The sequence below is a fragment of the Pleurodeles waltl genome, chromosome 7 (assembly GCF_031143425.1).
Source record: "Pleurodeles waltl isolate 20211129_DDA chromosome 7, aPleWal1.hap1.20221129, whole genome shotgun sequence".
Classification (NCBI taxonomy): domain Eukaryota; kingdom Metazoa; phylum Chordata; class Amphibia; order Caudata; family Salamandridae; genus Pleurodeles; species Pleurodeles waltl.
In genome coordinates this window covers 1,031,284,546-1,031,310,546 of record NC_090446.1, presented here as the reverse complement: position 1 = coordinate 1,031,310,546, position 26,001 = coordinate 1,031,284,546, and the positions used below count along the sequence as shown (strand labels likewise).

The window sequence follows — 26,001 nt, the reverse complement described above, 5'->3', positions numbered from 1 at the left end:
TGGAGTCTGTCGACATGCAGGATGCTTACTTTCATATCCCGATACTCAAGTCGCACAGGAAGTATCTCCGGTTTGTGGTGGGATCGCAGCACTTTCAGTTTGCAGTCCTTCTGTTTGGTCTTACTTCAGCACCTCGAGTCTTCACGAAGGTGATGGCGGTGGTTGCAGCAGAGCTCAGAAGGAAGGGGATAGCGGTATTTCCTTACCTAGACGATTGGTTGATCAAAGCCAAGTCTCCGGAGCTCGTGCTGCGTCACCTGCAGTCGACAACCCAGTTGTTCGATCTGGGCTTTTCAGTGAACGTGCCCAAATCTCACCTGGAGCCCTCTCAGCGCCTCCTGTTCATATCGGCAGTACTGGACACAACATTGAATCGTGCCTTCCCTCTGCCTCAGCGGATTGGGGACATTCAGGCGTTGGTTCCAATGTTTCAAAGTGGAGCGGTCATTCCAGTCCTCAAGGTCCTTCGTCTGCTCGGTCTGTTTGCTTCTTGCCTTTTGTTGGTCACTCATGCTCGCTGGCACATGAGGGCTCTTCAGTGGTGCCTCCGAAAGCAGTGGTCTCCGCACAAAGGGGATCTCAAAAGATCGGTAAAGATTTCCAGGGACGCTGCAGTGGATCTTCGATGGTGGGCTGCGGACGGCAACCCTTCCCAAGGAAGGCCGTTCTCACTGCCTCCTTCAGTGGCCACAGTGATAACGGATGCTTCCACTCTAGGGTGGGGAGCTCATCTGGGGGACCTGGAGGTCAAAGGTCTTTGGTCTCCAGTGGAACAGATGTTTCACATAAATCTGTTGGAATTGCGGCGATACGCCTGACTCTCAAGGCCTTCCTCCCTTCCCTTCGCGGTCAGTCAGTTCAAGTCCTGACGGACAGCACTACCGCGATTTGGTACATCAACAAGCAGGGGGGAGTAGGGTCGTACCTTCTCTGCAGAGAAGCTCTGCGGCTATGGTCCTGGGCAAGGGACCATCGGATTTGCTTGGTAGCAAACCATCTGGCCGGAGTCTTGAACGTGCGTGTGGACAGTCTCAGTCGGCACTTCTCGACCGATCACGAGTGGCGTCTTCATCCAGATCTAGCCCTATATATCCTCCTGATGTGGGGATTCCCTCGGGTAGATCTTTTTGCCACTCGGGAGAACACACACTGCCAGTTGTTCTGCAGCCTCCAGTATCCGGTGCAAGGAACGTAGGGGGACGCGTTTCAGATGTCCTGGTGCGACCAGCTGCTTTACGCGTGTCACCCCCCCCCCCAATACCTTTTGATTCCTCGGGTTCTGAGGAAAATTCACCAAGACCGGGCCCAAGTCATCTTAATAGCTCCGGATTGGCCAAGGAGGGTATGGTATTCAGATCTTCTCCAACTCTCTCTGTGCCCCCCGCTCAGTCTCCCTCACAGGGCAGACCTCCTCTCGAAATCGCAGGTTTTACACCCCCCACCTCCAGAGCCTGCACCTTCATGCCTGGAGATTGAACGGGGCAACCGGAGTTCCTTTTCTCTCCCACCTGAGGTAGTGGATGTTATTTTATCGGCCAGGCGACACTCCACTAAATCTATCTACGCTAGCAGGTGTGCTTAATTTGTGAATTGGTGTGGAGAGAAGCAAATTGATCCCTTACGTGCCCACTTATCGGATATCTTGTCTTTTGCGTTGTCCCTGGCACAGAGGGGTTGTGCAGTTGCGACAGTTAAGGGCTACTTGTCGGCTCTGTCAGCCTTTCTGTGTCTGCCTGACCAGCCTTCTTTATTTAAATCTCCTTTAGTATTTAGGTTTTTAAAAGGCCTCACTGATAGATATCCTCCCACTCCTTTCATTATGCCTCCGTGGGATTTGAACCTAGTTTTAACGTTTCTTATGGGCTCACCGTTTGAGCCAATGCATTCTTGCCCCTTGAGGCTATTGGTTCTGAAGACTGTTTTCCTTGTTGCTATTACTTCAGCTAGAAGAGTGAGTGAGCTACAGGCTCTTTCTGTTAAGCCCCCTTATACATCCTTCTATGGGGATAAGGTGGTGTTGAGGACCAAGGCTGCTTTCTTGCCTGAAGGTTGTTTCACCCTTCCATATGGGTCCGTCTATTACACTCTCCTCTTTTTTTTATCCTCCTCCTCCTCCTTCGAAAGAGGAAGAAAGACTGCATCGCTTGGACCCGAGAAGAGCACTGAGCTTCTTTGTCGACAGAACGAAGGAGTTTAGATTGGAAGATCAACTCTTCATCGGGTACGTGGGAAAGAGGAGAGGAAGGGCAGTCCACAAGAGAACACTCTCCAGGTGGGTCATTCTTTGCATTAAGCTGTGTTACTCTTTGGCAAAGAAGGAACCCCCTGATGGAATAAGAGCTCATTCCACCAGAGCTAAGTCGGCCTCTTCGGCCTTGGCTAGGGGTGTTCCTGTGGTTGACATCTGCAAGGCCGCAACTTGGTCATCCCTCCACACTTTTGCAAAGCATTATTGCTTGGATTCGGAGGTTGGGAGGATGGCCATTTTGCACGGTTGGTGCTGCAGGATTTCTTGGTTTGACCATTCAGGCACCCTCCACCGAGTGCGGTACTGCTTTGGGACTCTATTCAATGAGTGAGGAATCCACAGGTAGTTGTATCCATCAGAAGAACGAGTTACTTACCTTCGGTAACGCCTTTTCTGGTGGATACACTAGCTACCTGTGGATTCCTCACGGTCCCACCCGCCTCCCCGTTGCCTGTCTGGTCTTACCAAGTTATCCTTGGGTGAGCTCCTGTTGGTAATATGCTGTTTTTATATATATATATATATATATATATATATATATATATATATATATATATATATATATATATATATATATATATATATATATATATATATATATATATGTGTGTGTGTGTGTATATATATGTGTATATATATATATATATTTTGTTTTAAAAGAGATTCGTGATGTAGCTATATATAGTTTATATGTATGTATTTTTGCGTATTTACATATTTATGCTGATGTTTTCTCGATTTGGTTTAATTAAATGTTATGATATAAGATTTTATTTGAGGCATTTGTTTCAATTGTATATATATTTTATTAGTATTTGCCTGTTCGTCTCGGAGGCACATAATATTTTTTGGGACTGACGTCAGCACGCCGGCGAGGACCTCTTATTGCCTGTATGACGTCAGACGGCGTCGCGTGGGCAATTGTGACGTCCTCGTCGACGTACAGAAGCTAGGAAGAAAAATTCTGTCGGAAGCTGGCGCATGGGGAAAATTCAATGAGTGAGGAATCCACAGGTAGCTAGTGTATCCACCAGAAAAGGCATTACCGAAGGTAAAGTAACTCGTTCTTCTGTTCTTGTGTTTGGTCCTTGTTTGAATCTTAGACCAAACACCTAACTTTTCACTGTTCCTGTTTTTTTAGGTCTCGCCTGCACGAGCTCATCACCGCTAGCGCATGCACTTTGCTTTCGAGAGAGATTGTGATATTTAATTGTGTCCTTTAAAAACCCTTGCTTGCAAGTGGTCAGTCCTGCCTCTTTGTCCCTCCTTTTTCTTTCGTTCCTCCCAGGGAGCCAGAGGTGCGTGCTCTTTCTCGATTAGTGTCTGATTTTGAAGCTAAAGTCGAATAGGTCAGTGCAGACTGAACACCCTGTCACCCCTGCCTCTTCTTTGTATGCACTGAAGAGAGACATTTTGATAAGGTTGAAACCAGCTTGCGTTGCCGTCCTCTTCCCTACTTGCATTTTCAGTTTGCACAAACGCACTGCGAAGTTTGTTTTAAAATACAAGCAGATACTCACTCTTTTCATTCAACGCTGTGTTTGTGCCTTTGCTAAAAGTACCTGCTGATTTATTTAAACTTTTTTACATTAAACATGCTTTGTTTGCCATTTTTCTACTGCACAGATTTACACCAATTCACTGAATGTTCCCAAACAAGACCATATGCAGTTCAGGAGAGTGATAGCAATCTTTACAGTTACACCTCTCCTTTCGCAAAACAACTAGAAACTATTCAGCTTTATTCCCCCACCCCTCCCTCCTGCTGGTAGTGTCTCTCTTACACGGTCTCCTAAAAGAAACCTGCCACCCTGAAGTATGGAGTGGCACAATGCAATTCCAAAAACCCAAAGGGGGGGCTGGGGTGCCAGAAGCGCTTCAAAGTCCAGCATACATGCTAATAGAAACAATATATCAATAACCAAAGTATGCAGTTCGGCGAGTAATAGGCCATGGAGAAGAGAAAAAGTGGGGGGAAAAGATCTCCGCCCAAGAGTCCCCTTGAGGGTGCCCGTCGAGCACTGCAGGGCCAGTTCGAGGAGCAAGCCCTATGATAAAGCATGGCACCCATTGGGGGGTGTGAGGGCTTCTCTTCCTAAAATAACAGTTTTCTGTTCTACTTCTTGGGGTTCTGTTCAGACATCTTCCCACCTCCCCACACCCCCTTTACTCTTCTCCATGGCCTAATATTGGCCTGGAAGGAACTGCATACCTTTGTTATTGATATAGTGTGGCACAGTGCAAGCCACAAATATAGCGCTAGTCCCTCCCTCAAGCATAACTATGCAGATACGACTTCAAAGAAATCTGTGTAGCCAGCCTAAAACACATTTCCTTTGAAACACTGTATCAGAAATAAATCACCAAAGTTAATGTTTTAAATGCAAAACATACGTATTTGACAACTGCAGGTTATAGTCCGTCATGGACTGCTGCGAAAGCAGAAGTTTGTGACGTGAACCCACTGAAATCAATGGCGGTTATTAGTTCAGGGGGGCTCCAAGTTCTGCTGCAATGCTGCAGTATGTTTTTTTTGGGCTGCTTTATACAAACAGCCCAAAGGTATTGGAGAGGGTTACATGAGCACCAGTTACATTATGCAAGGTTTATTTTTGTTTTAAGGAACTGGTTAATTCTGCTATTTGACCGCTATGCTGGTAAGCTTAAATAATCATAAACTAAGCAACTCACCGAGGCTGTTTTTCTCAAAAGGTATTGTCTGGATCCTTCGGATGCCATGGAAGAGGCCTGCTACCATTAGCACCTTGCCTCTCTCTGACATCTGTGTATGCTTGTGTGTGCTTTTTTCTGCATGTGCGTGTTTGTGCACTTGCTTGTATTTGTGTGTGTGTGTACGTTTTTCTGTGTGATATGTTTGTGTGTGCATGTTTGTCTGCATATATTTGAGCTTCTGATGTGTTTGTGTGCATGTTTCCGTGCATGTTTGTGTATGTGCATGTCTGTGTATATGTGTATGTTTGTGTGTGCGTTTGTATGTTTGGCTGTAGCTGCTAGCAATAACCTCGTGGGCAGGCAGCAGCAGGGACAGACATGATGCAGAGCTCATCAACAAGTGTCCCGAACAGACTACTGCGGGCCTCAAAAGGGCTGGGGGTGGCTGCCAAAGACGGAGCACCACGAGCTGCTGCATAGCCCTCGACATAAGACATCTGCAGTCCTGTATAATGAGCGATTGAGGCATTAAGGCAGCCCCCTCACACCGTGAACGTGTCTGATAAAAGGTGACCACCATGGACTTCAGGATTTCATGTTGCACTTCTGGCTCACCGTTGCCACTATCCGACGTATTTATTTATTTTTTTAATATATACGGTGTGACCCTTTGCCCGCCTGCACATTTTTGAGAGTTTAATTTTCTAATACTGCCTATTTCATTCATTGTTCACCCGTCACCTTTTAGTGTGTGTTAAATGGCCGGTCAAAGATTTTGGCAAAGCCAATAGCTGTGGCTAACCGCTTATAAGTTCCCAAAAGCGAGACCTATTAGCTATGCCAATGCTTCTTATGAAATGACAATATACTTATTTTGTGGTTAGGTTAGATTGTATTGTGAATAATCATACACAGTTAGTACAATGGAACTCCAAGCTTTCCTCTCTGAAATGCAGGTAATACTTAAGCAAACCGTAGTGGAAGGTGTATTTTTGACCTGCCGTTTGGCATAAACTTGGGCCATGATGCGTACTAAGATATTCCTTTGGTATTACTTGATTGTGGTTCTTCATGTTGACTCTTTAGTACAAGTAGATTTAGGCTACATTGGATTGTCTGCTGCTCGAGTGTACTGTGCATTTAAGTTCTTGAGAGAGGTTCTGCCAGTAGACCCTTAGAAGTAAATTATGTTGTCTGGTTCAATTTTGATGTGAACTTTATTGTATACCCCTTTTCACGATGCAATAACAGAGCATTAATTCTGTTACTGGTTGGGATCTTGGAGCTGTGAAACATTTTGTGCTTTCTAATCCCCTCACAGGCATACCTCAGTGGTCAAGCTGTATTGGTTTGCCAAAATGTGAGCTGAGTTTGTCTCTCATTTTAGACTAGCCTGGCTCCCAATCCCCCTAGGAAGCGTCAGAACACTTACATGCAGGGCTGCCTTAATGTAAGAGCTTTAAACTGTTTGAGTGGGCAGCCAAACTCTTTGAAATAGTACAGGAAGGCTTCAATACCTCAGAAGTATTGATGAATGTATTTGTAGGTCTCCCATATGTGAGCAACAAAGCTGTTAAATCCAATATAGTCAGAGTGAACTTTGGGTCTGCCCTTTTCTCATTATTCATTGCCTTTCTTGTTTAGCTCAGTTCCTTGCTTGTGATTTAATGGCTTCCCCTGTATTTTTGTGTTTATGCTGTAAAGAGCATTTTGGTTTCATTGTTTTTATTGGGTAAGTTGTATCTTTCTCACTCAGAAACCAGCTGCTGTGTTGGTAGTCATCTTTGAATAGTTCATTCAAAGATGGTCTCCTGTATATGCCTATGTATGTAGGCATGGTGGCTGTCTTTGAATTTTATTATTTTGCTTTATGAAAAGCCATACTAGAACGTATTTTCTTACGGCAAACGAAAAAAACATTTCAAGATGGCCACCATATGTGCACACTTGGCAGCCATCTTAGAATAGTTTTTTTTATAAACCAAACAAGCATTACAAGAGGGTCATTATGTGTGTATGTTATGCATGCACGAGGACCGCCTTGGAATGCTTTGTCTTTTACTGCAAGAAAATACATTCCACAATGGTTGTTTGCTGAACCTGGGGGCCTATTGGCTTTGCCAATCCTTGGCAGAGGTACTTTTTTCTGTGTTCCAGCACTCAATGACCCCCCCCCCCCCCCCCCTCCCCCCCCGACCCCCCAAAGCAATAGGCCAATGTTCACCAGCCCCCAACTCAAAAGTCTTTTTGCACCCCTTAGGGCACCTCCAACCCCCGGTGAGGGGTACAGAAGCCCACGATAGACCCAGGATTGTTTTGCAGAGAAATGGGTGGGAGGTGGCCCACCTAGGCATTGGGTCTAACGCTGCCCCTCAAATGACCTGCAAAAGTCTCTCTGCCCCATCCCCCCCACCCCCCACTGGCATAAATCAAACAAGGATCAATGACAGTCGCTCCGCTAGACTTCCACTGACCTTGGTTTGATGCATGCCTGTCATACTCAATAGGCCCTGATAATGGGGATCTCTGACTAAAAGATAACCAACTATAAGCATAGTCAAAAAGGAAGTATACCTATTTATACCCATTTAATGGTAGATTAGTGAACTCTTAAAGTCTCATCAGCAAAAGTGATCATGCTGTGTATGTATTATACTATCTATGTATATAAATTATACGTAGGGCCTATAGTGATGATTGCAGCCTGGGCATTTTCTGTATAATTAACAATTGACTGCATTTGCCGCAAAATTATTTGCTGTATTATCTGCAGATTAAAATTGTTGTAGCTCAAACAGATCAAAAAGGTACCATGGTTAGGAGAACGGTGACCTGCTAACCTTTGGAAATAAATTTCCACTACACTGCTACGAGTGTGGTAGTGGAAGTTTCTTTCGAAAGGTTAGCAGGTCACCTTTCAGTTGCTTATTGCTGTATTTGGGCCTTTTACTGGTACTAATGAGGGGACACTAATTTGCCTTTGTAAAAATGACAAAATAAAATAGTAATACCATCTCAGAATGTTCTGGATTATGCTGCATAATTTGCCTTCTCTTGCTGCATAATTTGGTCCTCTCTGCAGCATACTTACAGTGGCCCTGAATGTGTAAAGCATTTATAGCAGTTATAGTTATTTCAGGTAACTATAACTCGCAGCCTAATGTAACCATAACTCGTACCCTCGCAATGCACTGATAATGACCCCAGATATTACAGCACTCATGACCACATTTATAACGTCAATAAAAATACCAAAAACATTAGCAGTCAAATTATTGAAGAAACTGAATGGTGGGGCGCGAGCTGTATTTATCTTATGACGCAAGTTATAGTTACTTGAAATAACTCTTTAACTGCTGAAGTTCTATGTTTTTCACAAGTACATTCAAAACCTCACTATAACGTTCCTTATCTAAATGGGGGCGGGGGGAAGTCTGTGTGTGTCTCTGTCTCTGTCTGTGTGTGTGTGTCTGTTTTCATCTTGATGACTAAACCCCTCAGCCTCTTGGTTTGTAAATGTCAACAGGCCCAGGAGATGCAACATTGGATCATGATACACAACTTACCTTTCATGCATTGTATTTTTTATGTTACATGTTTATTTTAGCATAGTTGGCTTGAAAAAGGTTTTTTCAAATGGGGAAATATTTACTGAAAATAGTAAATTGAATAATGAGCTAAACTGTTTGGTTGTTTACACTAAAGGCAAATAAACAGTACATGTTAATATAGTTAAGAATGTAGAATTCTAGAATGATTAATGATTGAACATCTTGAGCACTAACATCTATTTTTTTCTTTTCTTAGGGAGAATCTGTGAAGTATTTTCTGGACAACTTGGATAAACTTGGAGAGCAAGTAAGTTAGCTCACAAGAAGAATAATGGTTTGTTTTCAAAGTGTTTGTGTTTGACAAACTCCCAGACCATATACTCTTTATGGCTACCCTGCACTTACAATGTCTAAGGTTTTGCTTAGACACTGTAGGGGCATAGTGCTCATGCACATATGCCCTCACCTGTGGTACAGTGCACCCTGCCTTAGGGCTGTAAGGCCTGCTAGAGGGGTGACTTACCTATGCCACAGGCAATGTGAGGTTGACATGGCACTCTGAGGGGAGTGCCATGTTGACTTAGTAATTTTCTCCCCACCAGCACACACAAGCTGTGAAGCAGTGTGCATGTGCTGAGTGAGGGGTCCCTAGGGTGGCATAAGACATGCTGCAGCCCTTAGAGACCTTCCCTGGCATCAGGGCCCTGGGTACCAGGGGTACCAGTTGCAAGGGACTTACCCGAGTGCCAGGGTTGTGCCAATTGTGGAGACAAAGGTACAGTTTAGGGAAAGTACGCTGGTGCTGGGGCCTGGTTAGCAGGGCCCCAGCACACTTTAAAATCATAACTTAGAATCAGCAAAGGCAAAACGTTAGGGGGTAACCATGCCAAGGAGGCATTTCCTTACACATGGGTAAATTACTTTGCCTGCAGGCAAACCCAGAGGCCCGCTGTGCATATTGTAGAACAGTGGTTCGACAACACCCCCCCCCCCCCCCCCCCCACAGTCATTACTGGAAGCCTAGTTGGAACTTTTCTAAATTCAAGTGAAGCCACACATCATCTATACTAAATTGTTTGATGCCCCTGCACTGCTCTCACGAATCAATCTGAGGATACTACTTTAATTTTTAGCCTCCAATTTCAAATTCCTTAACATTTACAGTACGTTTTAAAAATTTCAATTATACATTTAACCACTTTATTTATATACACTTTACTAGTCCGTTAATATAACATTTTCTCAGCAGTCACGGACCCCCTGAGGGGGGCTTCGCCAGATCCCCAGGGGTCCCTGGACCACAGGTTGGGAACCACTGTTGTAGATCACATGCTCTGCTCCCTTCTGCCATCTAGTGTTGGATTCGGATTAATGCAACTTATTTTTTTTTGTAGACTTTGTTTCAGAATTGGGAGGAGTCTCATTCGCATGTGCCCAGTGACTCACAGCGCATCACTAGTAGTAGTAAAGTTATTGTCCAGGTTGCCTGCTCATTTTTATTTATTAATAAACCCATTACAATAAGGCATGCATACAAGAGTAAAACTGATCCCAGTGAAACCAGTACATTTAAAAGCAAGACGTAAATATTGAGACTGAAGCTGGTCCCATTATATAGAAACTATAAATCTGTTAATCATGATAGCTCTGCACATTAAATTATATAATCCAGGCACAATTTACATGATGAACAAAAAATGAACTGAAGGGCAGTTCAAGTTTTCAATAAAACCAAAACCTAATTCAGTTACATTAGTAAACCATTCAGCTCAAATCTACTTGTCAACTGGGAATAAGACATGTTGTAGACTCATTGACCACTGAAACATTGCTACTAGATTTTGAGTCTAATGTATCCCTATCCTAGTTCAAATAAGAGAAGCTTAAGACTTTTTCAGGTAAAATGCATTTCCCGCTACGATTTATTTTTCTACTGCACATCTTCAAACTCTTGACTCAATACTCCAGTTGTATTTGCCCTCAAAACGCAAATGTATAGCAGAATTCGAAGTTGTGCATCCATCCTTTTTTGAATATTAGATGAAAGTGTTTTTACTGAATTTTGAGGACACTAGTAAGATGAACAAATATTGGTTGCAGTTGGCCAGACAATACCTTGATGATCCTTCTTTGCAGTTGCATACCAACTCCCCTCAAATCTAGCGAGTACGGTAAGGGGAGACGTGCATACTGTTTTGTTGGCTGCCAGATTTGGAGTCATGTGCATGGCCAGCGTACTGTGACAACCAAGTTGAATGTTTCTTCTTGGCAGATTTTATTAGATCATGATCAGATGACCACTGTCTGCTCATTTCCTTCAGTTGGAACATCCATTGTCTTTTAATGAAAAGTCCTAGGGAATCAGGAGTCTAGGTTGTAGCCAACAAATTAGATAAGGTTTCCTGATAAGTTTGGCTGACTTAGCATTAATTTTGAGTGCTAAGATTTCCCAGTTTCAATTAGTAATCATTTATGTTCTGTTTTGGTGTCTAGTCATGAAGTATGCAAGATAAAAAAAATTCTTTTGGCACCGCCAAACCTGGTGGGGGCATCGCAGTCATCTTCAACAAAACAAATCAAATGCAAGGTCACCAACCCCACACCTCTCATAGACATTCCAACCGCAGACAGACTCCAAGACCACGGCAAGGGGCACCCTCTTATACAGACCTTTGGGCTCCCGATCAGGTTTCTGCGACGCTATCCATAACCTCATTACCCTCCTAGCCATTGACTCCCACTGCGTCCTACTGTGTGACTTCCGTTTCCATGTTGACGACCCCAATGACTCAACTCAATCACCCTCTTAGAGAACATGAACAACATTGGCCACACCCAGCTGGTCACCAAACCCACCCAGAAGGCCGGACACACTCAATGCCATCTTCACCACCAGCATCCGATTCAAATCCATCCATGTCTCAGAGCTCACCAGGACTGACCACGCCATAGTTCACTTCACCTTCTCCAACGCTAGGTATACCATCACCGAGCATTACAGCTCTTCCTGCCGCTGCTGGAGCAAGCTAACCAAGATAGAGTGGACACAGGCCCTGAGCACCACCCAACCTGAAGCGTCATCAGACCTTGACCAAGCGTCCGGAATTTCACTGCATGGATCACCAACTGCATCAATACAATCATCCAGTTGAAACTAGCAAAAACCTAAAAAAAAAACACAAAACAGCAGCTCGTACACGCCAGAGCTCAGAACCATCAAGCCCAACAGAGAAATGGTGGCGCACCACAAGGAACCCCTCCCACAGAACAGCTCACAAAGCAGCCCTCAGGAATTACCACCTACGCATCAAGGAAACCAAGAAAGCAGCCATCACAGCCCGCATTGTCACTGCGGCCAACCACATGAAGGAACTACTCAAAATAGTCAAGGAATTCTCCAACCTCACAGCCACAGAGAACACCATCCACCCCTCCCAAGAACTCTGCGACACCCTTACAGACTACTTCTACAGCAAGATTGCCCCCATCTGCAACAATTTCGACCCTCAGCCCGAAGCTCTCAACATCACCCAACCAGTTCAACCCAGCTGAGCTATCACCTGGTCTCCCCTCACCACTTGGACCACCATGGCCTTCCACCTACTCCGAGACACCTACTGAATCCAGCCTCCACCCTCCAGCATCAACACCCCCATCTCCTCAGCAACCTTCCAGGACAAATGTAAACATGCAGAGGTCACACCCCTCCTAAAGACACCTGCTGCTGACCCCAGCGATACCAAAAATTATAGGTCTCGTTGCTCCCCTACCTAGCCAAAGTACTTGAGAAAGCCAACAACTTACTGAATACCTGGAACAAAGCCACCTACTTAACACCTCACAGTTAGGAATCTTTTCCAGCCACAGCACTGAGACCACGCTGATCGCTTCCAGACGACATAAGATCTCTCCTTGGCCACAAGGAAACTGACTGTATTCCTTCTCGACCTCTCTGCTGCATTCGGCACCGTCTCACACCACATCTGTAGACATTCCACAACATCTGCTTGCTTTACTTACAGGTCGCACACAGAGCATCTGGCTGCTTCCCTTCACCTCCGAATTCAAGGACGTCATATGCGACGTACCCCAAGTATCATCCCTCAGCCCCACTCTCTTCAACTCCTACATAACCCCCCTTGAAGACTTCAGATCCCACGGACTTAACGTAATCTCCTATGCTGATGACGCTCAATCCTCTTGCTCAACGAGACCCCCTCTATCTCCAAAGTCAACCTCTGCAATGCCATGACCAACATAGCCAAACAGATGAGGAACGACTGCCTCAAACTCAGATCTTTGGTAAGAGCACATCCATTTGGGACCACAGCTGGTGGCCAGCAGAACTCGAACTAACACCCACACCACCAACCAGGCACGCAACCTAGGCATCATCCTCGACGGCGAACTGACCATGAAACGTTAAGCCAACGGACCAGCTTCCTCCTGCTTCCAAACCCTTCTCATGTTCTGCAGAGTCTTCAAATGGATCCCAGTCAACACCAGAAAGACTGTCATTCAGGCCCTCTTCACAAGGTGCCTAAACTACTGCAACACTTGCTACGCTGGAATTTCTACCCAGCTCCTCTAAAGGCTCCTGTCCTTACAGAATGTTGCCGCCAAACTCTTCCTAAACCTCCGCAAATAGACACACATCACCCCCCCACCTTAGAAACCTCCACTGGCTCCCCACCCAAAAGAGATGCCAGTTCATGATCCTCACGCATGCCTACAAAGCTCCACACAATCAAGGACTGGCCTACATCAACCATTGACTGAACTTCCAGCTACCCTCAAGACACCTGCACTCCTCTTCAATTGCCCTCGTGCACATCCACTCTTGCGCTCTCGCTCTGTCTTGCGCTCTCGCTCTCTCTTGCGCTCTCGCTCTCTCTTGCGCTCTCGCTCTCTCTTGCGCTCTCGCTCTCTCCCTTGCGCTCTCGCTCTCTCCCTTGCGCTCTCGCTCTCTCCCTTGCGCTCTCGCTCTCTCCCTTGCGCTCTCGCTCTCTCCCTTGCGCTAACTCTCTCCCTTGCGCTAACTCTCTCCCTTGCGCTAACTCTCTCCCTTGCGCTAACTCTCTCTCTCTCTTGCGCTAACTCTCTCTCTCTCTTGCGCTAACTCTCTCTCTCTCTTGCGCTAACTCTCTCTCTCTCTTGCGCTAACTCTCTCTCTCTCTTGCGCTAACTCTCTCTCTCTTGCGCTAGCTCTCTCTCTCTTGCGCTAGCGCTCTCTCTCTTGCGCTAGCGCTCTCTCTCTCTCGCTTGCGCTAGCGCTCTCTCTCTCTCGCTTGCGCTAGCGCTCTCTCTCTCTCGCTTGCGCTAGCGCTCTCTCTCTCTCGCTTGCGCTAGCTCTCTCTCTCTCTTGCGCTAGCTCTCTCCCTTGCGCTAACTCTCTCCCTTGCGCTAACTCTCTCCCTTGCGCTAACTCTCTCTCTCCCGCTAACTCTCTCTCTCTCTTGCGCTAACTCTCTCTCTCTCTTGCGCTAACTCTCTCTCTCTCTTGCGCTAACTCTCTCTCTCTCTTGCGCTAGCTCTCTCTCTCTCTTGCGCTAGCTCTCTCTCTCTCTTGCGCTAGCTCTCTCTCTCTCTTGCGCTAGCTCTCTCGCTTGCGCTAGCGCTCTCTCTCTCTCGCTTGCGCTAGCGCTCTCTCTCTCGCGCTTGCGCTAGCGCTCTCTCTCTCGCGCTTGCGCTAGCGCTCTCTCTCTCGCGCTTGCGCTAGCGCTCTCTCTCTCGCGCTTGCGCTAGCGCTCTCTCTCTCGCGCTAGCTCTTGCGCTAGCGCTCTCTCTCTCGCGCTAGCGCTCTCTCTCTCTCTTGCGCTAGCTCTCTCTCTCTCTCTTGCGCTAGCTCTCTCTCTCTCTCTCTTGCGCTAGCTCTCTCTCTCTCTCTCTTGCGCTAGCTCTCTCTCTCTCTCTCTTGCGCTAGCTCTCTCTCTCTCTCTCTTGCGCTAGCTCTCTCTCTCTCTTGCGCTAGCTCTCTCTCTCTCTTGCGCTAGCTCTCTCTCTCTCTCTCTCTTGCGCTAGCTCTCTCTCTCTCTCTCTCTCTCTCTCTCTTGCGCTAGCTCTCTCTCTCTCTCTCGCGCTAGCTCTCTCTCTCTCTCGCGCTAGCTCTCTCTCTCTCTCGCGCTAGCTCTCTCTCTCTCTCGCGCTAGCTCTCTCTCTCTCTCGCGCTAGCTCTCTCTCTCGCGCTAGCTCTCTCTCTCTCGCGCTAGCTCTCTCTCGCGCTAGCTCTCTCTCTCTCGCGCTAGCTCTCTCTCGCGCTAGCTCTCTCTCTCTCGCGCTAGCTCTCTCTCTCTCGCGCTAGCTCTCTCTCTCTCTCTCTCTTGCGCTAGCTCTCTCTCTCTCTCTCTCTTGCGCTAGCTCTCTCTCTCTCTCTCTTGCGCTAGCTCTCTCTCTCTCTCTCTTGCGCTAGCTCTCTCTCTCTCTCTTGCGCTAGCTCTCTCTCTCTTGCGCTAGCTCTCTCTCTCTCTTGCGCTAGCTCTCTCTCTCTCTCTTGCGCTAGCTCTCTCTCTCTCTCTCTTGCGCTAGCTCTCTCTCTCTCTCTTGCGCTAGCTCTCTCTCTCTCTCTTGCGCTAGCTCTCTCTCTCTCTCTCTTGCGCTAGCTCTCTCTCTCTCTCTCTTGCGCTAGCTCTCTCTCTCTCTTGCGCTAGCTCTCTCTCTCTCTCTCTCTTGCGCTAGCTCTCTCTCTCTCTCTCTCTCTTGCGCTAGCTCTCTCTCTCTCTCTCTCTCTTGCGCTAGCTCTCTCTCTCTCTCTCTCTTGCGCTAGCTCTCTCTCTCTCTCTCTCTTGCGCTAGCTCTCTCTCTCTCTTGCGCTAGCTCTCTCTCTCTCTCTCTCTCTTGCGCTAGCTCTCTCTCTCTTGCGCTAGCTCTCTCTCTCTTGCGCTAGGGCTCTCTCTCTCTTGCGCTAGCTCTCTCTCTCTCTCTTGCGCTAGCTCTCTCTCTCTCTCTTGCGCTAGCTCTCTCTCTCTCTTGCGCTAGCTCTCTCTCTCTTGCGCTAGCTCTCTCCCTTGCGCTAACTCTCTCCCTTGCGCTAACTCTCTCCCTTGCGCTAACTCTCTCCCTTGCGCTAACTCTCTCTCTCTCTTGCGCTAACTCTCTCTCTCTCTTGCGCTAACTCTCTCTCTCTCTTGCGCTAACTCTCTCTCTCTCTTGCGCTAACTCTCTCTCTCTTGCGCTAGCTCTCTCTCTCTTGCGCTAGCGCTCTCTCTCTTGCGCTAGCGCTCTCTCTCTCTCGCTTGCGCTAGCGCTCTCTCTCTCTCGCTTGCGCTAGCGCTCTCTCTCTCTCGCTTGCGCTAGCGCTCTCTCTCTCTCGCTTGCGCTAGCGCTCTCTCTCTCTTGCGCTAGCTCTCTCTCTCTCTTGCGCTAGCTCTCTCCCTTGCGCTAACTCTCTCCCTTGCGCTAACTCTCTCCCTTGCGCTAACTCTCTCTCTCCCGCTAACTCTCTCTCTCTCTTGCGCTAACTCTCTCTCTCTCTTGCGCTAACTCTCTCTCTCTCTTGCGCTAACTCTCTCTCTCTCTTGCGCTAGCTCTCTCTCTCTCTTGCGCTAGCTCTCTCTCTCTCTTGCGCTAGCTCTCTCTCTCTCTTGCGCTAGCTCTCTCTCTCTCTTGCGCTAGCTCTCTCGCTTGCGCTAGCGCTCTCTCTCTCTCGCTTGCGCTAGCGCTCTCTCTCTCGCGCTTGCGCTAGCGCTCTCTCTCTCGCGCTTGCGCTAGCGCTCTCTCTCTCGCGCTTGCGCTAGCGCTCTCTCTCTCGCGCTAGCTCTTGCGCTAGCGCTCTCTCTCTCGCGCTAGCGCTCTCTCTCTCTCTTGCGCTAGCTCTCTCTCTCTCTCTTGCGCTAGCTCTCTCTCTCTCTCTCTTGCGCTAGCTCTCTCTCTCTCTCTCTTGCGCTAGCTCTCTCTCTCTCTCTCTTGCGCTAGCTCTCTCTCTCTCTCTCTTGCGCTAGCTCTCTCTCTCTCTTGCGCTAGCTCTCTCTCTCTCTCTCTCTCTCTTGCGCTAGCTCTCTCTCTCTCTCTCTCTCTCTCTCTCTTGCGCTAGCTCTCTCTCTCTCTCTCGCGCTAGCTCTCTCTCTCTCTCGCGCTAGCTCTCTCTCTCTCTCGCGCTAGCTCTCTCTCTCTCTCGCGCTAGCTCTCTCTCTCTCTCGCGCTAGCTCTCTCTCTCGCGCTAGCTCTCTCTCTCTCGCGCTAGCTCTCTCTCGCGCTAGCTCTCTCTCTCTCGCGCTAGCTCTCTCTCTCTCTCGCGCTAGCTCTCTCTCTCTCGCGCTAGCTCTCTCTCTCTCTCTCTCTTGCGCTAGCTCTCTCTCTCTCTCTCTTGCGCTAGCTCTCTCTCTCTCTCTTGCGCTAGCTCTCTCTCTCTCTCTTGCGCTAGCTCTCTCTCTCTTGCGCTAGCTCTCTCTCTCTCTTGCGCTAGCTCTCTCTCTCTCTCTTGCGCTAGCTCTCTCTCTCTCTCTCTTGCGCTAGCTCTCTCTCTCTCTCTTGCGCTAGCTCTCTCTCTCTCTCTTGCGCTAGCTCTCTCTCTCTCTCTCTTGCGCTAGCTCTCTCTCTCTCTCTCTTGCGCTAGCTCTCTCTCTCTCTTGCGCTAGCTCTCTCTCTCTCTCTCTCTTGCGCTAGCTCTCTCTCTCTCTCTCTCTCTTGCGCTAGCTCTCTCTCTCTCTCTCTCTCTTGCGCTAGCTCTCTCTCTCTCTCTCTCTTGCGCTAGCTCTCTCTCTCTCTCTCTCTTGCGCTAGCTCTCTCTCTCTCTTGCGCTAGCTCTCTCTCTCTCTCTCTCTCTTGCGCTAGCTCTCTCTCTCTTGCGCTAGCTCTCTCTCTCTTGCGCTAGGGCTCTCTCTCTCTTGCGCTAGCTCTCTCTCTCTCTCTTGCGCTAGCTCTCTCTCTCTCTCTTGCGCTAGCTCTCTCTCTCTCTTGCGCTAGCTCTCTCTCTCTTGCGCTAGCTCTCTCTCTCTCTCTCTCTCGCGCTAGCTGTCTCTCTCTCTCGCGCTAGCTCTCTCTCTCTCTCGCGCTAGCTCTCTCTCTCTCTCGCGCTAGCTCTCTCTCTCTCGCGCTAGCTCTCTCTCTCTCTCGCGCTAGCTCTCTCTCTCTCTCGCGCTAGCTCTCTCTCTCTCTCTCTCTCTCTCTCGCGCTAGCTCTCTCTCTCTCTCTCTCTCTCTCTCTCGCGCTAGCTCTCTCTCTCTCTCTCTCGCGCTAGCTCTCTCTCTCTCTCTCGCGCTAGCTCTCTCTCTCTAGCTCTCTCTCTCGCGCTAGCTCTCTCTCTCTAGCTCTCTCTCTCTAGCTCTCTCTCTCGCGCTAGCTCTCTCTCTCTCGCGCTAGCTCTCTCTCTCTCTCGCGCTAGCTCTCTCTCTCTCTCGCGCTAGCTCTCTCTCTCTCGCGCTAGCTCTCTCTCTCTCGCGCTAGCTCTCTCTCTCTCGCGCTAGCTCTCTCTCTCTCGCGCTAGCTCTCTCTCTCGCGCTAGCTCTCTCTCTCTCGCGCTAGCTCTCTCTCTCTCTCGCGCTAGCTCTCTCTCTCTCTCTCTCGCGCTAGCTCTCTCTCTCTCTCTCTCGCGCTAGCTCTCTCTCTCTCTCTCTCGCGCTAGCTCTCTCTCTCTCTCTCTCTCGCGCTAGCTCTCTCTCTCTCTCTCGCGCTAGCTCTCTCTCTCTCTCTCGCGCTAGCTCTCTCTCTCTCTCTCGCGCTAGCTCTCTCTCTCTCTCTCTCGCGCTAGCTCTCTCTCTCTCTCGCGCTAGCTCTCTCTCTCTCTCGCGCTAGCTCTCTCTCTCTCTCGCGCTAGCTCTCTCTCTCTCTCTCGCTAGCTCTCTCTCTCTCTCTCTCTCGCTAGCTCTCTCTCTCTCTCTCGCTAGCTCTCTCTCTCTCTCTCTCTCGCTAGCTCTCTCTCTCTCGCTAGCTCTCTCTCTCTCTCTCTAGCTCTCTCTCGCGCTAGCTCTCTCTCTCTCGCGCTAGCTCTCTCTCTCTCGCGCTAGCTCTCTCTCTCTCGCGCTAGCTCTCTCTCTCTCTCGCGCTAGCTCTCTCTCTCTCTCGCGCTAGCTCTCTCTCTCGCGCTAGCTCTCTCTCTCGCGCTAGCTCTCTCTCTCGCGCTAGCTCTCTCTCTCGCGCTAGCTCTCTCTCTCGCGCTAGCTCTCTCTCTCTCTCTCTCTCGCGCTAGCTCTCTCTCTCTCTCTCTCTCTCTAGCTCTCTCTCTCTCTCTCTAGCTCTCTCTCTCTCTCTAGCTCTCTCTCTCTCTCGCGCTAGCTCTCGCTCTCTCTCTCTCTCGCGCTAGCTCTCGCTCTCTCTCTCTCGCGCTAGCTCTCGCTCTCTCTCTCGCGCTAGCTCTCGCTCTCTCTCTCGCGCTAGCTCTCGCTCTCTCTCTCGCGCTAGCTCTCTCTCGCGCTAGCTCTCGCTCTCGCTAGCTCTCGCTCTCTCTCTCGCTAGCTCTCGCTCTCTCTCTCTCGCGCTAGCTCTCGCTCTCTCTCTCTCTCTCTCGCTAGCTCTCGCTCTCGCTCTCTTGCGCTAGCTCTCGCTCTCTCTCTCTCGCGCTAGCTTTCGCTCTCTCGCGCTAGCTTTCGCTCTCTCGCGCTAGCTTTCGCTCTCTCGCGCTAGCTCTCGCTCTCTCGCGCTAGCTCTCGCGCTAGCTCTCGCTCTCTCGCGCTAGCTCTCGCTCTCTCGCGCTAGCTCTCGCTCTCTCGCGCTAGCTCTCGCGCTAGCTCTCGCTCTCTCGCTCTCTCTCGCGCTCTCTCTCGCGCTAGCTCTCGCTCTCTCTCGCTCTCTCTCTCGCGCTAGCTCTCGCTCTCTCTCTCTCTCTCTCTCTCGCGCTAGCTCTCGCTCTCTCGCTCTCTCTCTCTCGCGCTAGCTCTCGCTCTCTCGCTCTCTCTCGCTCTCTCTCTCGCTAGCTCTCTCTCTCGCGCTAGCTCTCTCTCTCTCTCGCGCTAGCTCTCGCTCTCTCTCGCGCTAGCTCTCGCTCTCTCTCTCGCGCTAGCTCTCGCTCTCTCTCGCGCTAGCTCTCGCTCTCTCTCTCGCGCTAGCTCTCGCTCTCTCTCTCGCGCTAGCTCTCGCTCTCTCTCTCGCGCTAGCTCTCGCTCTCTCTCTCTAGCTCTCGCTCTCTCTCGCGCTAGCTCTCGCTCTCTCTCGCGCTAGCTCTCGCTCTCTCTCGCGCTAGCTCTCGCTCTCTCTCGCGCTAGCTCTCGCTCTCTCTCGCGCTAGCTCTCGCTCTCTCTCGCGCTAGCTCTCGCTCTCGCTCTCGCTCTCTCTCGCGCTAGCTCTCGCTCTCTCTCGCGCTAGCTCTCGCTCTCTCTCGCGCTAGCTCTCGCTCTCTCTCTCTCTCTCGCTAGCTCTCGCTCTCTCTCTCTCGCGCTAGCTCTCGCTCTCTCTCTCTCGCTCTCGCTCTCGCTCTCTCTCTCGCGCTAGCTCTCGCTCTCTCTCTCTCTCTCGCGCTAGCTCTCGCTCTCTCTCTCTCTCGCTAGCTCTCGCTCTCTCTTTCTCTCTCGCGCTAGCTCTCGCTCTCTCTTTCTCTCTCGCGCTAGCTCTCGCTCTCTCTTTCTCTCTCGCGCTAGCTCTCGCTCTCTCTTTCTCTCTCGCGCTAGCTCTCGCTCTCGCGCTAGCTCTCGCTCTCTCTCTCGCTCTCTCTTTCTCTCTCGCGCTAGCTCTCGCTCTCTCTTTCTCTCTCGCGCTAGCTCTCGCTCTCTCTCTCGCTCTCTCTTTCTCTCTCGCGCTAGCTCTCGCTCTCTCTCTCGCTCTCTCTTTCTCTCTCGCGCTAGCTCTCGCTCTCTCTCTCGCTCTCTCTTTCTCTCTCGCGCTAGCTCTCGCTCTCTCTTTCTCTCTCGCGCTAGCTCTCGCTCTCGCGCTAGCTCTCGCTCTCTCTTTCTCTCTCGCGCTAGCTCTCGCTCTCGCGCTAGCTCTCTCTCTCTCGCGCTAGCTCTCGCTCTCTCTCTCGCTCTCTCTCTCTCTCTAGCTCTCTCTCTCTCGCGCTCTCTCTCTCGCTCTCTCTCTCGCTCTCTCTCTCTCTCTAGCTCTCTCTTGCTACAGCTGGGACTGCTTCTTCCCCGATGCCACCCTTAAAGACCTGGAATAACCTGCCCCTCCATCCCTGAACAGGTCCCTCTCTGACGGACTTCAGAAGGAACCTTAGCACTTGGCTTTTCGACCAAAACTGCACCCTCAACGCCCAGATATCCCTAGGGGTGACAGTGCTGTGCTATACAAATGCTGGTTGATAACCCTGGCAGACTTTATGTGGGAGTGGTGTGAATGCAATACCTCTGGAATTAATTGCAGATGCAGTAGGTTGTGAAATGCACCTTCCAATAAAGGCTTAATGGACCCACTGTTTTAAATAAAATTAATGACCAGCCCATCTTGAACAGTATGAGCCGTATGTAAAGCTGTTGCAACAGTGGACAAATAAGTTAGAGACTGTTTGATTGCTGGTGTAGTGCCATAGCTATTAAAAGAACATCCACTGTGTGACGTTTTGTAACTTGGAGCGAACATTTGATGCATGCTTTATTCACAAGAAGGGAACCACCGTGGCATTGTTGGGGAACATTCTTTCAATGGATACAAGCACAATTGCAACATCAACATCTGGCCACACTTTCACTAAACTTTGGTGTGTGGATATTCTTGCACATAAAAAAAGGGCACAAGTGGGTCAAACTGTTAAGTATAGTATTCAGTAGTCCTTTTGGTCCTGTCCATCAACCACATTATTATACGTAAAGTGGTGCTGCTTTAGTCATGCTTAGCATACTATCTAAAACAATACATGTTGCAAATGGAAGATGATACTTATCTCTAGCACCGTTTGTAGTCTGTAGTGTATTAGAATCTCATGCACCCTCATGTTTTCCCCTTAACTGGGAAATTCTTAGTGTTACAGGGTGAATCTTCTCTTTTGACATGCTTTCATTATTCTGCCATCTGATGGTTGTATCTGGATATGTCTGCGTCTTGGTCCTTTCTCTCCTTTTTTTATTTATTAATTGTCTAGTTGGAGCTCTCAGCCGTTTGGTGCTTTGCCCAGTCACAGCCTACCTGACAACACAGCTGTCTAGTTGCAAAGACCTATTGGAGATGTACTGAAAGATTAACTATGAATGATTTCCACCCATTGCTTACCATTGGCCTTGTGTTTTGTTACTCACATTTGCTTACATTCTTTTCTCTGGGCTTATTAGTTGTAGGCCACGCAGCATGTCCTTTCTAGGAACATTTTTTTTTTTCCCTGTGAGGCTCTCCTTGAGAGTGCTTGTGTTTTCAGCTGTCTCCCTTGTATATTAGTACATGGAGCAGCTGCTTGAGCTCGGTGGGTTGTTATAAATGCAATGTGTAGGAAGTTGGCTCTGTATATACTATCTCAAAGTGAGAGATAGTGTGCACGGAGTCCAAGGGTTCCCCTTAGATGTTGATAGTGGCAAAATTAGATAATACTAATGCTCTATTTTGTGGTAGTGTGGTCGAGCAGTAGGCTGATCAGAGGGTAGTGTTAAGCATTTGTTGTACACACACAGGCAATAAATGAGAACACACACTCAAAAACTTAGCTCCAGGTCAATAGGTTTTTATATAGAAAAACATATTTTCTTAATTTATTTTAGAACCACAAGATTCAAGAGTTTAGGTAAGTACATACATTTTAAGGTACTTCATAAAGGTAAGTATAGAACTTTGATTTAAAACAGTAGTAAACACAGTTAAGGTTAAAATGGCAAGCTATTTCAAAAGTGGACACAGTGCAAAAATCAACAGTTCCTGGAGGAGATAAGTTTTGGTTACTTTTTCAGGTAAGTAAAGCACTTACAAGTTCAGTCTCCTGGGCATAGGCAGCCCATCCTTGGTGTTTCAAGGCAACCCCAAAGCCACCACACCAGCAACACAGAGCTGGTCAGGTGCGGAGGTCAAAGGAGGGCCCAAAACACATAGGCGCCTATGGAGAACAGGGGTGCTCCAGTTCCAGTCTGCTATCAGGTAAGTACCTGCGTCCTCGGGGAGCAGGTCAGGGGGCTTTTGTAGTGCACGGGGGCACACAAAACACACCCTTCGCGACACAGGGGCGGCCGGGTGCAGTCTGCAAAGTAGGCATTGGGTTTTGCTTTGAAAGCAATGGAGGGACCCAGGGGTCACTCTGGCGATGCAGGCAGGGCACAGTGGGGCTTCTTGGGCCAGCCACTGACTGGTATAGGATGAGGGCCGCCTGCTGGTCACTCCTGCACTGGTAGGTGGTTCCTCTCGGTCCTGGGGCTGCGGGTGCAGTGCTGGTCCAGGCGTCTGGTTCCTTTGTTACAGGCAGTCGCGGTCAGGGGGAGCCTCTGGATCCTCTATGCAGGCATCGCTGTGGGGGTTGAAAGGGAGTGGCACGGAGGTCGACTTGGAGTGTCTGTCGTTGGAGTCCCCTGGGAGTCTTCTCTGCGGTGTTGGTTCTCCTGACCTTGAGCCGGGGATGTCAGGTGCAGAGTGTGAAGACTCGCGCTTCCGGCGGGAAGTGGAGTCTCTTTAAAGTTGCTTGTTTGGTTGTTGTTTCTGGACAGAGCTGCTGTCCTTGGGAGGTTCTTGGTCCTTTAGGTGCAGGTCAGTCCTCTTGAGTCCTCAGAGGTTGCTGGTCCCACTGGATGCGTCACTGTACAGGATCTTTGAGTCTGGAGACAGACCGGTAGGGCTGGGGGCCAATCCAGTTGTTGTCTGTCGTCTCTGCGGGGCTTTCAGGTCAGCAGTCCTTCTTTCTTCAGGTTGCAGGAATCTGATTTCCTGGGTTGAGGGTTGCCCCTAAATACTAACTTTAGGGTTCTGTTTAAGTCTGGGGGGGCAGTAGGCAATGGCTACTTTCCTTGAGGGTGGCTACACCATCCTTGTGCCCCTCCCTGAAGGAAGGGGGTCACATCCATATTCCTATTTGGGGAATCCTCCAAAACCAAGATGGAGGATTTCTTAAGGCAGGGGTCACCTCAGCTCAGGACACCTTAGGGGCTATCCTGACTGGTGGGTGACTCCTCTGTGTTCTACTCATTATCTCCTCCGATCTTTTGCCAAAAGTGGAGGCTGTGTCCGGATGGGCGGGCATCTCCACTACCTGGAGTGCCCTGGGGCAATGTAACATGAATCCTGAGCCTTTGAGGCTCACTGCTAGGTGTTACAGTTCCTGCAGGGGGGAGGTGTGAAGCACCTGCACCCAGTGCATGGTTTGTTTCTGGCCTCCGAGCACAAAGGCTCTCACCCATGGTGCTGTGGCTTTGGGGTTGCCTTGAACCCCAACTGTGGGCTGTCTATGCCCAGGAGACTGAATTTGTAAGTGCTTTACTTACCTGAGAAACTAACCAATACTTAACTCCCCCAGGAACTGTTGATTTTTGCACTGTGTCCACTTTTAAAATAGCTTATTGCCATTTTAATCAAAACTGTGTGTTCTACTGTTTTAAATCAAAGTTCTATACTTACTTGTGTGAAGTACCTTGCATTTTATGTACCTACCTAAAATTTGAACCTTTTGGTTCTAAAAATAAATTAAGAAATTATATTTTTCTATATAAAAAAACTATTGGACTGGAGTTAAGTCTTTGAGTGTGTGTTCTCATTCATTGCCAGTGTATACAACAAATGCTTAACACTGCCTACTGCTCTACCACACTCCCACAAAATAGAGCATTAGTATTATCTAATTTTGCCACTATCAACCTCTAAGGGGAACCCTTGGACTCTGTGTACACTATCTCTCACTTTGAGATAAAATATTCAGAGCCACCTTCCTACACATTCCAAATCAGTAATCAACTTATTTCCTTTGAACATTTCTTTTGCTAAAGGCAGCAATAGCAAGCAGAAAAGACTTATCCCAGTGTGGCGGAAGATTGATAGTGACTTAAGATACAGCATATCTGGCATAGTCAAATGTGTGGCTTGCCTCGAGAGTAGGAGCATAATTTGAATGAAAACCTCAGAATAACTCCACAAGTCAGTCCACACCGTGAGGATGCTCCATTTCAATTGGTTCCACCTCTCCTAAACCCCAGCCTCCTGGCACCAATGTGACTACATCACAGCCCATATTTCCCGTGAAATGTTTGCGAGTACCCATAGTGTGTACAGCATCACCAAAAACCATTGGCAGAGCCATTAGGCCCCAAAGGCAAGACCTGCTGCCTTGGCCAATGCTTGTTTTCATTGTTAAAATCTGTAAGTGCAGCTTAGGGCTCTGGAGCTAAAGAAGAGACACAAATTTTTTTTTTTTACTCAAGAGTCAGGAAGATTCTGATGCCGGATTACCAAAAGACATCAAAAGAAGAGTACTAAAAACACAGATAAAATCAGAATAACCTCAAGGTTTTTTCAGGGCTACGACATCCGCCATGTAGGCTGAAGAGTGGTCAATGGGTATGGAGCACACCCATTTAGAGTTTCTTCCAAAAAGAATCAAAGCAAGAGATAAAAATTATTTGAAGCATCTGGCACATGCCTTCACAAAGAAGTATGGAAAAAAGTCAACACAATTGTAAGTATGTCAAAGAGCAATATTTAATTAGCATTACACATAAAAGAAATTGAAGGAGTATTTAACACATGATCAATAACGGGTACTAGCTTGAGACAAAAGGCAAGTGGAAACTCATAATTCAAATGGTGAAGATGTACTATAGGGCACAGCTTGTACCGTTGTAGACACAGCCATCTATAAGATAGCGTAACTTGTATGGTTGAGGACAGCCGACATGTGTTTCATCAAAGACAACGTTTTCAATGCTTAAGTACACTCAAACGTTCTCGGGTGTTTATGGCATGAGAAAGGATTTTGTTACGTCTATGTTCTAGTATCTTCCTTACTGGTTAAAGAGTTTAGACATAAATAGACTTCTGTGGGAGTAAATGACGGCCAAGAAATATAACAAAAGCACAGTATCCTTTGAAGTTCTTTTGGAAATTTAGGGTCGGACCTGAAGTAACAAAATCCTGACCTCCGCACAGAGTCTGTATTAAGAATTGAGACACTGTGAAATAACATTGTGTTGCATTATCTTTTAATTTCTTTTATGCGTAATTCTCATTAAATATTACTCTTTATTTACATCTGTACAAACCTGTTGAAATTGTTTTTTAAGACTACTTTGTGAAGGTGTGCGCCGGATTCATCAAATCATTTATTAGAGAGTGAACCTTTACACGCTTGCTTTGCATTTATGAGGTAGCAATAATGCATTCTGTGCAGCACCTTTTTATTCTATACTAAGCTGTGTCATTAAGTGAACTTCTGTATCTGATTGAGACTTCTAGTTGTAGATTCCTTACCTTAGAATTTCCCCTAGGCGTCACACTGGATCCAGAGATTTTTCTTCGAGCAATACCCTGGCGCGTCGGTAGGTGGCGTCTGTCGACTCTGTGGGCGTCGTAGTTGCCGTGATGACTTCGGGAGTAGTATATGGACGCCGCCTTCACGCACTAATGTTGGTTCTTTTTTTCTGTGCCACACGCTGATCTAAGGAAGAGCTACCCTGGTCTGGTTTTGACCGAATTCGACCGGTTTGTCGAGTTTTCCAGTAAGATATTTGGTGTGTCGAGGATGTCCCCAAAGACTGGATTCAAGCCGTGCGA

At 48.3% G+C, this 26,001-nt stretch overlaps 1 protein-coding gene across 1 annotated transcript in view; it reads left to right on the top strand.

Moving 5' to 3' along the window:
* The window catches only part of GNA13 (G protein subunit alpha 13), a 182,689-nt gene that overhangs the window by 84,345 nt on the left and 72,343 nt on the right, over positions 1-26,001 (top strand). The window contains exon 3 of the mRNA XM_069199875.1: positions 8,729-8,779. Within this exon, the coding sequence (XP_069055976.1) occupies positions 8,729-8,779 (51 nt within the window). The remainder of the gene's footprint in view (positions 1-8,728; positions 8,780-26,001) is intronic.